Consider the following 13407-nt stretch of genomic DNA (forward strand, 5'->3'; position numbering starts at 1 on the left):
TCAGTTGGGCTGTTTCCCAGTCACTTCTCAAGAGGTGTAAGGGCTCTCTTGTTCTTTGTAGTCGTTGCCTCTAAGCTTGTGATACCTTAGGGCCATTCCTGTTTTTTGCAGATTTTGGGTTATGGCCCTCAGTCAGTCTGATTCATTATATTTTCTTTCAGGGATTCCTTAACATTTCTTGTTTGTTCATGGTGTTCTTGTGTATTTTTCTCGTTCTTTATGGCTTTAAAATACAACTTTCCTGGAGTTTCCATTGTGGCTCAACAGTAACAAACACGGCTAGTTTCCATGAGGATGCGGGTTCAATCCTGGCATCACTTACTGGGTTAAGGATCCAGCATTGCTGTGAACTGTGGTGTAGGTCGCAGATGTATCTCGGATCCAGTGTGGCTGTGGATGTGGCCAGTGCCTCCAGCTCTGATTGGACCCAAAACCCCGGTAACTTGCATATGTGGCAGGATCAGCCTTAAAAAGTAAAAACAAAAAACCCAGCAACTTTCCTATTACTTTGAAGAATTTAAGAGGAGAAATAGATAGTGTGTGTGCTTAGTCGCAGTTTTGATCCAGTCTTCTTGTTGACAATAAAAATGTTTATGGAAAAGTGACAAAATACATATTGATAAAAATGACACCACCCATATTTGCATAGTGACTACTTTGGTTTACTTCTTCCACTTTTCCCCCAAAATATAAAGATAAATCAGCCTATATGTCTATCGTCTATCTTATATGGCAAACTTTTTTTTTCATTGTAATTTTAAGCTACAAAATTGGTATTTCACTTTCCAAGAAAATGTTCTGGGGCCTGCTTTTTGGTGACCCTCACCTGGCCTTTCTACATTCACGGTAAGTATAAGTACTTAGCCATTTTATTTATTGCTGTGGTGTGACTGGAAGGCTACCTGAGTAAGGGCCTTAAGCTGGAAAAATGGTCTGTTAGCTCTGCATACAGTACATCCCTGTTATATGGGTTAGGGATAGGCATCTCCCTAAGAGGATCAGAATAAGTGTGTTATTTCTTTTTTCAAGTTATTTTATGGTCAAGTTGAAAATAAACTTATTTCTTTTTTGTCTCACCTGTAGTTCACTTAGCAGCCATGGAAGGCCACCTTCACTGTTTTAAATTCCTCCTCAGTAGGATGAGCAGTGCCTCCCAAGCTTTAAAAGCCTTCAATGATAATGGAGAAAATGTGCTAGACCTGGCCCAGAGGTTCTTTAAGCAGAACATTTTACAGTTTATCCAGGGGGCTGAGTACGAAGGAAATGATCCGAAAGATCAGGAAAGTAAGTACTAAACCTAAAGTGTCTTAGCATTTAATAAGTAGAATAAATTGAAAAGGAAGAGAAGTTAGAAGGCAAATGCTATATTAAAACATGTTACATATCATTGTCCACACTTTCATCCAGATTTTCTTCTTTATATGAAATATTACAATCAGAAATAATATAGATACTAATGTAGTAAACACTCATCTATCACTGGACTTTTTTCTTGTCTTTTCCTTTTTTTTAGGACTGCACCCCACAGCATATGCAAGTCCCCAGGCTAGGGGTCCAAAAAGAACTGCAGATGCCAGCCTATGCCACAGCCATAGCAACTCGGGATCAGAGCCACATCTTTGATCTACATGGCAGCTCACAGTAGCGCTGGATCCTTAACACACTGAAAAACGCCAGGGATCACACCTGCATCCTCATGGATATTAGTTGGGTTCATTACTGCTGAGCTACAAAGGACTCCTCTACCACTGAACTTAAGAACAAAATATTATCGATACAGTTGAAGTTTCTTAGTTCTGTCACTCCCTTTTCTCCTTCCTCAGAGGTCTATAGATTTATAATTCCATTCTTTGGTTTTATAGTATACACACACATACACACACACTTGAAAAATATGTAGTAGTATTTTGTGTATTTTAGAGTAAGAGACTAAACAGTTAAAACAAGAAATCGTAAAATTCAGCAACTTAAATAAGTTTATTTCATTTATATGGTACCCCATGTTTGAGAGTGACTGTTCTGTGCAGTCATTCAGGGACCTACTATGTTCCCAGCTAGCTCTCTTTAGTTGTTGCTGATTCTGCCAGAGATGGAGAGAGAATAAGAGTATAAGCCAGGATTTTCAATATCTAATTTGCATTCATCACTTTTTTTTTTTTTTTTTTTTTTGCATGCATGCATGCCCACTGTATGCTGAAGTTCCTGGGCCAGCAATCAAACCTGCACCATAGTTGCAATCTGAGCCACTGCAGTGATGACACCAGATCTTTAACCTGCTACTCCACACTCATGAATTTTGCTTACTTCCTTTTGGCAAGAATTTAGTCATATGGCCACACCAGGCTGCAAGGAAGACTGGGGAACTTAGTGCCTAGTTGAGGGGCCTCAGCTCAGCTGCAGCTCTCTTACTATTGAAGTAAAGGGATTGTAGCACACAACTAGTGGTCTTTGAAACTTCATTGAAGACTTTATAAAAATGGAGTTCCCATCGTGGCTCAGTGGTTAACAAATCAGACTAGGAACCATGAGGTTGGGGGTTCGATCCCTGGCCTTGCTCAGTGGGTTAAGGATCTGGTGTTGCCGTGAGCTATGGTGTAGGTTGCAGACGCGGCTCGGATCTGGCATTGCTGTGGCTCTGGTGTAGGCTGGTGGCTACAGCTTTGGCTAAACCCCTAGCCTGGGAACCTCCATATGCTGTGGGGAGCGGCCCTAGGAAAGGCAAAAAGACAAAAAAAAAAAAAAAAGACTATAAAAATGGCCTAAAACAGTATGTATCCCCCTTCTATACTTGGTTTTTTCACAAGATAGTATGCCTTTTGAGATTTATTAGATAGAAAGCTGTATCCTAGTTTTTCTGTTTGTGTAGTATTGCATTTTATAAAAAATATTATTCATCCGTTCTCCAATTTGACATTTTGATTGTTTACAGTTTTCAGTATTACAGTCAATATGAAATGGATATTCTTGTATGTGTCCTTGTGTACATGTACAAGAGGTTCTTAAGAGAAGTGCTCCACTACCTTTTTCACACACAGCCCACGTAGAAAATGCTATTTGTGTGCACACTGGGGTCGTTGATTGAAGCTTCTTGAGGTGCTGCCTCTTTTCTCTGAAGGTTAAGAGTTAAGAGCTCTGCCTTGGTAAATCGTTGAGAAACTACTTCAGTTTTTACTTGATGAGATATGCCCGTCTTCAGCATCAAGTAGATATAAATGCTGCATTCTTCATGAAAGTGTTTGTAGAAATTTACGCTCTCATCAGCTGTGTTTGGTGAGAATTTAGAGAAACAATATTCAGTATTGTCAGACTTTCAAAATTTCTGAAGAGGTTTAATTTGTGTTTTGATTAACCCTAACCCTAACCTTTTGATTTACTAATGAGGGTGAACATTGTTTCATATTGGCTATTTAGTTGTCTCCTCTATCTGTAGAACTGTGTTGTCTTTTTTTTTTTTTTTTTTTTTTTTTTTTTTTTTTTTGTCTTTTTGCCTTTTCTAGGGCTTCTCCCCACGGCATATGGAGGTTCCCAGGCTAGAGGTCTAATCGGAGCTGTAGCCACCGGCCTACACCAGAGCCACAGCAACGCGGGATCTGAGCCACGTCTGCAACCTACACCACAGCTGACGGCAATGCCGGATCCTTAACCCACTGAGCAAGGCCAGGGATTGGAACCCGCAACCTCATGGTTCCTAGTCAGATTCATTAACCACTGCGCCATGATGGGAACGCCTCTTTGTCCTTTTTTAAATAATTAGAGTTCTTTCATATTGTCTTATTATCAATCTTTATTAAATTTATCTGATACAGATATTTTCTCTCACACTATGGCTTGTTTTTTCACAAATGATATCCTTTAAAAAAAATCTAGGAAGCTCATGTGTGGTGCAGCAGGTTAGAGATTGGATGTTGCTGCAGCTGTGGCACAGGTCACAACTTAGCATAGGTTGGAACCCTGGTTTGAGAACTTCCACAGGCTGTGGGTGAGACCCCCCCCCCCAAAAAGCTACTTTATTAAAGTATTGTTTACATACAGTAGAGTGTGTTTATTTAAATTATGCAGTTCAATGAGTTTTGATATGTCATGAACCCACCACCACAGTCAAATACAGAACACTTCCATCACTTGGGTTTTTCATACCCCCTTGCAGATCGTCCTTCCTTTCATCCTGGACCCACACACCCACTGATTTCTTTTCTATCACTGTATGTTAATTTGAACTTTCTAATGGAACTCGATTCATTCGTGTTATATATATCAATAGTTCACTCCTTTTTTTTTGTTTGTTTTAGGGCTGCACTCGCAGCATATGGCAATTTCCAGGCTAGGGGTTGAGTTGGAGTTGTAGCTGGGGGCCTACGCCACAGCCGAAGTAACATGGGATCCAAGCCATGTCTGTGAGCTACTCCACAACTCACAGTAATGCTGGATCCTTAACCAACTCAGCGAGGCCAGGGATTGAACCTGCATCATCATGGATGTGAGTCAGATTTGTTTCCACTGAGCCACAACAGGAACTCCGATAGTTCATTCCTTTTTATTGCTGAATAATAATCCTTTGTGTGGATTTTGTTTATACATCCTGTCTTATTGATGTCTGTTTATTTGCCAGTACTACACAGTTTTGATTATCGTAGCTTCATGCTAAGACTTACAGTCAGATAGTTTTTTTTTTTTTTAATTATAGTTGATTTAGGAGTTGCCATTGTGGCTCAGTGGATTAAGAACCTGACATATATCCACGAGGATGCAAGTTCAATCCTTGGTCTTGCTCAGTGAGTTAAAGATCCAGCATTGCCAACAGCTGCGGCATAAATCACAGATGTGGCACAGATCCCACGTTGCAGTGGCTGTGGTGTTGGCAGCTGTAGCTCTGATTCAACCCTTAGCCTAGGAACTTCATAAGCCACAAGTGTGGGCCTGAAAAAGCAAAAAAAAAAAAAAAAAAAAAAAAAAAAAAAAAAAAAAAAAAAGGCAAAAATTAGTTGATTTACGATACAGTGCTAGTTTCTGCTGTACAGCAAAGTGACCTAGTCATGCGTGTGTGTGTGTGTATGCATACACATTCCTTTTCTTATGTTATCTTCTATCGTAGTCTGTCACAAAGACTGGATATAGTTCCTGTGCTATACAGTAGGACCTCATTGCTTGTCCATTCTAAATATAATAGTTTGTATCTACTAACCCAGAACTCCCAGTCCATCCCGTTCCCTCCCCCATGGGCAACCACAATTATGTTCTCTATGTCTGTGAGACTTTTAAGTGGTAGATAGGTTCATTTGTGCCAAATTTTAGATTCCACATGTAAAGTGATATCATGTGGTATTTGTCCTTCTCTTTCTGACTTCACCTAAGAGAATCTCTATTGCATCCATATCGTTGAGAATGGCATTATTTTGTTCTTTAATATGGCTGAGCAGTATTCCATTGTACATATGTACCACATCTTAATCCATTCATCTGTAGATGGACATTTAGGTTGTTTGTATGTCTTGGCTATTGAGAGTAGTGCTGCAGTGAACATAGAGGTGCATGTATCTTTTTGAATTATGGTTTTGTCCAGATATATACCCAGGAATGGGATTGCTGGATCATATGGTAATTCTATATTTAGTTTTCTGATGAATTTCCATTACTGTTTTCCATAGTGGTTGTGACCAATTTACATTTCCACCACTTGTATAGGAGGATTCCCTTTTCACCACACCCTCTCCAGCATTTGTTATTTGTAGACTTATTAATGATGGCCATTCTGACGGTATGAGTAATACCTCATTTTAGTCTTTCACCTCTGTGGTGAGGTTTATTCTTAGGTATTTTTTAAAGTGTTATTTGAAAAGGTATTTTTTTTAGTAAGTTGATTTACAATGTTCTGTCAATTTATGCTTTTCTTCCACCCACCCTCCCTCCCCCCATCCCCCCATCCCCCCATCCCCCCCTTTCTTCCTTTTTGGCTTTTTAGGGCTGCACATGGCATATAAGAAGTTCTGAGGAACTTTAATACTGTTTTCCATAGTAGTTGTGCCAAATTATATTCCCACCAGCAATGTAGGAGGCTACCCTTTTCTCCATACCCTCTCCATCATTTGTTATTTGTGGACTTACTAATGATGGCCATTCTGACAGGCATGAGGTGGTACCTCATTGTAGTTTCGATTTGCATTTCTCTAATAATTTGTGTGTTGAGTAGTTTTCATATGCCTGTTGGCCATCCATATGTCTTTGTCTATTCAGGTCTTCTGCCCATTTTTCAATTGGGTTATTGGCTTTTCTTGTCAGCTTATATGAGTCATTTATATATTTTGGAGATTAAGGCCTTGTCAGTGCATTGTTTGTGACTATTTTCTCCCATTCTATAGATTGTTTTCTCCCATTCTGTAGGTTGTCTTTTTTTTTTTTAACGCTTTCCTTTGTTGTGCAAAAGCTTATCAATTTGATTAGGTCCCCTTGGTTCATTCTTGATTTTATTTCTGTACTCTGGAAGACTGACCTAAAAAAACATTTGTAAGGTTGATATCAGAGGATGTTTTGCCTGTGTTCTCTTCTAGGAGCTTGATGGTGTCTTGTCTTACATTTAAGTCTTTAAGCCATTTTGAGTTTATTTTTGTGCATGGTGTGAGGGTGTGTTCCGGTTTCATTGATTTACATGCAGCTGTCCAGTTTTCCCAGCACCACTTGCTGAAAAGACTATCTTTTCCCCCTTTTATATTCTTGCCTCCTTTGTCAAAGATTAATTGACCGTATGTGTCTGGGTTTACTTCTGGGTTCTCTGTTCTGTTCCATTGGTCTGTATGTCTGTTTTGGAACCAATACCACACTGTCTTGTTTACTGTAGCTTTGTAATATTCCCTGAAGTCTGGGAGAGTTATGCCTCCTGCTTGGTTTTTGTTCCTCAGGATTGCTTTGGCAATTCTGGGTCTTTTGGGGTTTGATGTAAATTTGGATTGTTTGTTGTAGTTCTGTGCAAAATGTCCTGGGTAATTTGATAGGGATTGCATTAAATCTGTAGATGGCTTTGGATAGGATGGCCATTTTTACGCTGTTAATTCTAACTCAGGAGCATGGACTATCTTTCCATTTCTTTGAGTCCTCTTTAATTTCCTTGATTAATGCTGTATAGTTCTCAGCATGTTAAGTCTTTTGCCTCCTTGGTCAGGTTTATTCGCAGTATTTGATTTTTTGGGGTATGATTTTAAAAGGGATTGTATTTTTTTTTTTGTCTTTTGTCTTTTGTTGTTGTTGTTGTTGCTATTTCTTGGGCCGCTCCCCCGGCATATGGAGGTTCCCAGGCTAGGGGTTGAATCGGAGCTGTAGCCACTAGCCTACGCCAGAGCCACAGCAACGCGGGATCCGAGCCGCGTCTGCAACCTACACTACAGCTCACGGCAACGCCGGATCGTTAACCCACTGAGCAAGGGCAGGGACTGAACCCGCAACCTCATGGTTCCTAGTCGGATTCGTTAACCACTGCGCCACGACGGGAACTCCGGGATTGTATTTTTGTATTCCTTTTCTAGTATTTCCATTGTTAGTATACAGAAATGCGACTGATTTCTGAATGTTAAGCTTATATCCTGTTACTTTGCTGAATTTGTTGATCAGTTCAAGTAGTTTTTGGGTTGAGTCCTTGGGGTTTTCTATATATAGTATTATGTCATCTGCACGCAGTGACAATTTTACCTCTTCTCTTCCAATTTGGATATGTTTTATTTCTTTTGTTTTTTGGATTGCTGTGGCTAGGACTTCCAGTACTTTGTTGAATAAAAGTGGTGAGAGTGGGTATCCCTGTCTTGTTGCAGATTTTAGTGGGAAGGCTTTCAGCTTTTCTCCATTGAGTATTGTATTTGCTGTGGGTTAGTCATAAATGGCTTTTATTATGTTAAGGTATGTTCCCTTTGTACCCATTTTGGTAAGAGTTTTCATCGTGAATGGATGCTGGACTTTGTTAAATGCTTTTTCTGCATCTTTTGAGATGATCATGTGATTTTTTGACTTTTCCTTTGTTCATGTAGAGTATGATGTTGATGGATTTGCATATGTTGAACCATCCTTGTGAATCTGGGATGAATCCCACTTGGTCGTGATGTATGATCTTTTTTTATATGTTGTTGGATTTGGTTTGCTAAAATTTTGTTGAGAATTTTTGCGTCTATATTCATTAAAAGATATTGGCCTATAGTTGTCGTTTTTGGTAGTAGCTTTGTCTGACTTTGGTATTAGGGTGATGGTGGCGTCATAGAATAGAATGTCTTTGGGAGTGTTCCTTCTTCTTCAACCTTTTGGAAAAGTTTAAGAAAGATGGGTACAAGTTCCTCTTTGTATGTTTGGTAGAATTCGCCTGTGAAGCCATCTGGTCCTGGACTTTTATTTGTAGGGAGTGTTTTTCTAGTGGTCAGTCTGTTCAGTCAATCTATTTCTCCTTGTTTCAGTTTTGGCAGGCTGTAAGTCTCTAGAAAGTTGTCCATTTCTTCTAGGTTGTCAAATTTGTTGGCATATAGTTGTTCATAGTATTCTCTTATGGTTTGTATTTCTGCAGTATCCATTGAGATTTCTCCTTTTTAATTTCTTACTTTGTTTATTTGGTTTTTTCTTTCCTCTTCTTGGTGAATCTGGCTAGAGGTTTGTCAATTTGGTTTACCTTTTCAAAGAACCAGCTCTTGGTTTTATTGATTTTTTTTCTATTGTTTTTTGAATCTCTATTTTATTGATTTCCTCTCTGATCTTTAGGATTTCCTTCTTTCTATTGACTTTAGGTTTTGTTTGTTCTTTTTCTAATTCATTTAGGAGGTGGGTCAAGTTGTTGATTTGAGATTTTTCTTCTTTTTCGAGGAAGACCTGTATTGCCATGAATTTCCCTCTAAGCAGTGCTTTTGTGGCATCCCATAGATTTCTAGTGGCTGTGTCTTCATTATCATTTGTCTCAAGGTATTTTTAAATTTCCCTCTTGATTTCCTCATTGACACATTGGTGTTTTAGTAGCATAATGTTTAGTCTCCATGTAGTCAGTTTTTTTCTCATTTCTTTTCCTGAGGTTGATTTCTAGTTTCATGCCATTGTGGTCAGAGAAGATACTCAAAATAATTTCTATATTCTTAAATTTGTTGAGGTTAGCTTTGTTCACCAGTATGTGGTCAATCCTTGAGAATGTTCCATGTGCACTTGAAAAGAATGCATGTTGTAATTTTTTTGGATGTAATGTCCTGAAAATGTCAACTAAGTCTAAGTATTCTATTGCATCATTTAGGATCTCTGTTGCCTGTTGATTTTCTTTGTAGATGATATGCCCATTGATGTGAGTGGAGTGTTAAAGATTCCTACTGTTATTGTATTCCCATCAATTGCTCCTTTTATGTCTGTTAGTATTTGTTGTATGTATTTGGCTGCTCCTATATTGGGGCTTATATATTGATACTGTAATATCCTCTTCTCGAATGGTTCCTTTTACCTTTATATAGTGTCCTTCTTTGTCTTTTTTTATGGCCTTCTCTTTAAAGTCTATTTTGTCTGGTATAAGTATTGCAACTCCTGCTTTCCTGTCTTGTCCATTGGCATGAAATATCTTTTCCCATCCCCTCACTTTCAGTCTATATGTATCCTTTGCCCTAAGGTGAGTTTCTTGTAGCCAGCATATTATAGGCTTTTACTTTTTTATCCCATCTGCCACCTGTGTCTTTTGATTGGAACATTCAGTCAATTGACATTTAAAGTAATTATTGATAAATATGTATTTATTGCCATTTTAAACCTTGTTTTCCCATTGATTGTATGTTTTTCCTTTGTTCCTTTCTTTTTTTGGTTGGTTGATTTCCTTTTATTTTATGCTTGTGTCCTTTTAGTTTTTGTGAATGTAATATTTGGTTTTGATTTGTGGTTGTCTTGTTTTTCAAGTATGGTAACCCTTTCCTGTATCTGCTTGCTTTAGCTTGTTAGTCCTATAGGCTCAAACATATTATAAAAAAAATTATAGATATTCTTACTTTCTTTTCCAACATTCTATGATTTTAAAGTCCTTTTTTAGCCTCTTCATGTGTGTCCTTTTGCTGTTCCTTATGTTTATCATCACTTTTTACAGTAGGTTTTTTTTTTTAAATAAATCTGTATATTGGCTTATTTAAGTGATTTTTTTTTTCCAATTTTGATTTCCTCCATTCTGTTTCTTCTTTTTTATTTAGAGAAGCAATTTCAGGAGTTCTTTTAGAATGTGTTTAGTATTGCTGTACTCTTTTAGTTTTTGTTTGTTGGAGAAATTCTTTATTTTTCCTTCTATTTTAAATGATCTTCTTGCTGGGTAGAGTATCCAGGCTGCACATTTTTCCCTCTTAGAACTTTTAATATATCTCGCCACTCTCTTCTGGCCTCTAGTGTTTCTGTAGAGAAATCAGCTGATAGTCTTATAGAGGTTCCCTTATAATTAACACTTTGTTTTTCTCTTGCTGCCTTTAGAATCCTCTCTTTATCTTTAACTCTTGCCATTTTTATTATAATATGTCTTGTTGTGCGTCTCTTTGGGTTCAACTTGTTTGGGGCCCTCTGTGCTTACTATATCTTGATAACTGTTTCCTTTAGATTTGGAATGTTTTGAGACCTAATTTCTTCTAATATATTTTCAATCTCCTTTTCTTTTTCTTCTCCTCCTGGAATTCCTATTATGTGTAGATTGGCCCACTTTATATTATTCCATAGATCTCTTACATTGTTTCATGTTTTTTCATTTGGTTTTCTGTCTGCTGTCCTGATTGGGTGATTTCCATTATTGTATCTTCAAGTCACTGATTCCTCTGCATTATTCATTCTGCTGTTGAGTGTCTTTAACTGAATTTGTGTCTCTGTAAATGAATATTCTCATTTTTCTTGGCTCCTCCTTATATTTCATATATGCATATTATCTGCATTACTGTTTATATGTGCTCTTAATTCCTTCATGTTCACCCTTAATTGCTCCAGTATTTTCCCTATCTCCTTTTTGAACTCAGTGTCTATGAACCTTTGAACCCAGAGGCCTATTTCATTGTTGGTTCAGCTGAATTCTCCCTTTAACTGGGAATTGTTCCTGAGCTTCTTCATTTAGCTTATGTTTTTATTTTTCTATGAGTTTAGGGAAACCAACTACTGTAGTCTTGGAGGGCTATTTCTATGCAAGAGCACCTGTTTGTATTTTGGGGAGGTTACTATTTATTTTTGGCATGGGAGTTTAGATATTTGCTGTCTCTTTCTTCAGTGTGAGCAGGCTGTTATCCCCTTGATAGGGTACTCAGTGTGTTTCCAGGGAAGAGGAGGCAGTGGACAGGGCTAGTAGTCAGTGCCTGGTTGCTGGGCTCTTGAAAGTAGCAAGGACCTGCAGGAAGGTGGCTTAGGCTACTCCTAGTTGCAGGGCCCTGGGAAGTGGTAATGGGCCTCAGGCAGATTTAAGTTTTGCCTGGAACATTTGGCAGTGGCGATGATAGGGTGTGTGAGTTCCCAGGGGAGTGAGAGCAACAACGGGTGATGTTCTGTTGCAGTGCCCTCCTCTGTGGTGCCCTCTGAGATGATTGGGGCCACAAGTGGTGCCTGTTTATGGACCCCTAGTGGTGGTGGGCCGTGCCCCCTTCTGGTGTCAGAGATAACTGTGGTGGTTTGCCCCTGCCACCTGTAGACCATGAAAGAAGCACCCCATCCTGCTTAGCTCACTCAGGAGGTGCTGCACAGGCTGCTTCTAGTTGTAGGGTCCTGGGAAGTGACAGTGATCTGACATGTGTAGGAAGTGCCCAGAGTGTTTGGCAGTGGCAGCAGCAGGGCAGGTGTGTTCCCAGGAGAGTGAGATCAACAAAGGGTGGTGCTCGGTTGCAGTGCCCTATGTTTTGCTGACCTCTGAGATGACTGGGGCCACAGGTGGAGCCTGTTCAGAGACCTGGTAGTAATGGGCCACACCCTGCTCTGGTTTCTGAGATGACTGTTGTGGTTTGTCTTTGCTGTCTGTGGATCATGCAAGAAGCACTGTGTTGTGCTTAGCCCCCTGCTGCCCTTAGCCCATACAAGAGGTATCCTGGCACCTATAGCCTGCACAAGAGGTGCCTGGTCTCCTGTAGCCAAGCAAGCGGTGTCTTTCCACCCTTAACCTGCGCCAGAGGTGCCCCATCCTCTGAGAGCCTGCATGTGTGCAGGGAAAGAGGTTCCTATGGTGATCTGTCCATCCTCCTATTGCCCTCCCCAACAATGGCACCTTACTTCTCCTCCATAGGACATGAGCTCAGACCTCCTCCTGGATTCCCACGGCTGTAGTGTTTGGCTCCCCAGCCCATGGCACACTGCTCCCTAGCCCCTCAGGCTTTCTCCACGCAGTTCTCCAGCCCTAGTCCTCTCCCTGGAACTGACCTCTGGAGCCTGAGTCTCAGCACCCAGTCCTTGCCTAAACAACTCAGGCTGTGGTGTCTGGGGGCTGTGGTGCAGATATCTGTGCAGCTTTCACTTTGCTTTGCTGCTGCACTTTTTTCAGTGACTTTGAGGTCCCTCCATCTTGGCTGATCTCCCTGTTGGTAAGGTGACTTCCTAGGGTATGGGTTCCTTTTCTCTATAATAGCTCCCCTCTCAGGAGTGCTTGTCCTGTCCTATTTCCTTTTCTCTCTCTACATGTCTGTCTTTTTTTTTTTTTTCTTTTGATCGACCCAGTTATGTGAAGGGTTTCTTGCCTTTTTTAAAAAAATGATTTTTATTTTTTCCATTATAGCTGGTTTACAGTGTTCTGTCAGTTTTCTGCAGTATGACAAAGAGACCCAGTCACACATACATATATGTACATTCTTTTTCTCACATTATCCTCCATCACGCTTCATCACGTGACTATATATAGTTCCCAGTGCTATACAGCAGGATCTCATTGCTTATCCATTCCAAAGGCAATAGTTTGCATTTGTTAACCCCAAATTCCCAATCCATCCCTGACCCTCCCCCTTGGCAACTGCAAGTCTGTTCTCCATGTCCATGATTTTTTTTTTCTTGCAGTTAATTTTTAATGTACTTGGAGAAACAGCAGTGTTCTAGCTAAAAGCCTGTGTTTTGTGTGACAAGTGTATATCGTCTCAACAACTCTTTGAATCCCTTTCCTTTTTATTTTTTTAATAATGGTTTTTATTTTTTCCATTATAGCTGGTTTACAGTGTTCTGTCAATTTTCTACTGTACAGGAGCATGATAATGTGAGGAAAAAGAATGTATACATGCATGATTTTCTTTTCATTTGTGCCATATATTAGATTTCAGATATAAGGGATATCATATGGTATTTGTCTTTCTCTTTCTGACCTACTTCACCTAGTATGAGTCTCTAGTTCCAACCATGTTGCTGTGAATGGCATTGTTTTGTTCTTTTTTATGGCTGAGTAGTATTCTATTGTGTATATATACACTACATCTTAATCCAATCATCTGTCGATGG

The 13407-nt window shown here is 39.5% G+C and overlaps 1 protein-coding gene across 20 annotated transcripts in view; it reads left to right on the forward strand.

Annotated features, from left to right (window-relative positions):
• Positions 1-13407, forward strand: part of ANKRD42 (ankyrin repeat domain 42) — a 151127-nt gene that overhangs the window by 21113 nt on the left and 116607 nt on the right. For 13 of the 20 annotated variants that reach the window (XR_014814806.1, XM_084975485.1, XM_021062580.2 and 10 more), the window contains one exon: positions 1084-1284. The exons of 4 other annotated variants lie outside the window; for them this stretch is intronic. Coding sequence is in view for 15 of the 16 variants with exons in the window: in XM_084975485.1 (XP_084831611.1) it covers positions 1084-1284 (201 nt within the window). In the remaining variant the exon portion in view is untranslated. Of the gene's footprint in view, positions 1-267; positions 439-762; positions 847-1083; positions 1285-13407 lie in introns of all 20 variants that reach the window. 3 more of the 20 variants (XM_084975484.1, XM_084975488.1, XM_084975495.1) reach the window with 2 other exon arrangements.

The sequence above is a fragment of the Sus scrofa genome, chromosome 9 (assembly GCF_054392235.1).
Source record: "Sus scrofa isolate SSC_HxYL_T2T_F1_AM1 chromosome 9, Sscrofa_HxYL_maternal_Yorkshire_Landrace_v2.0, whole genome shotgun sequence".
Lineage (NCBI taxonomy): Eukaryota > Metazoa > Chordata > Mammalia > Artiodactyla > Suidae > Sus > Sus scrofa.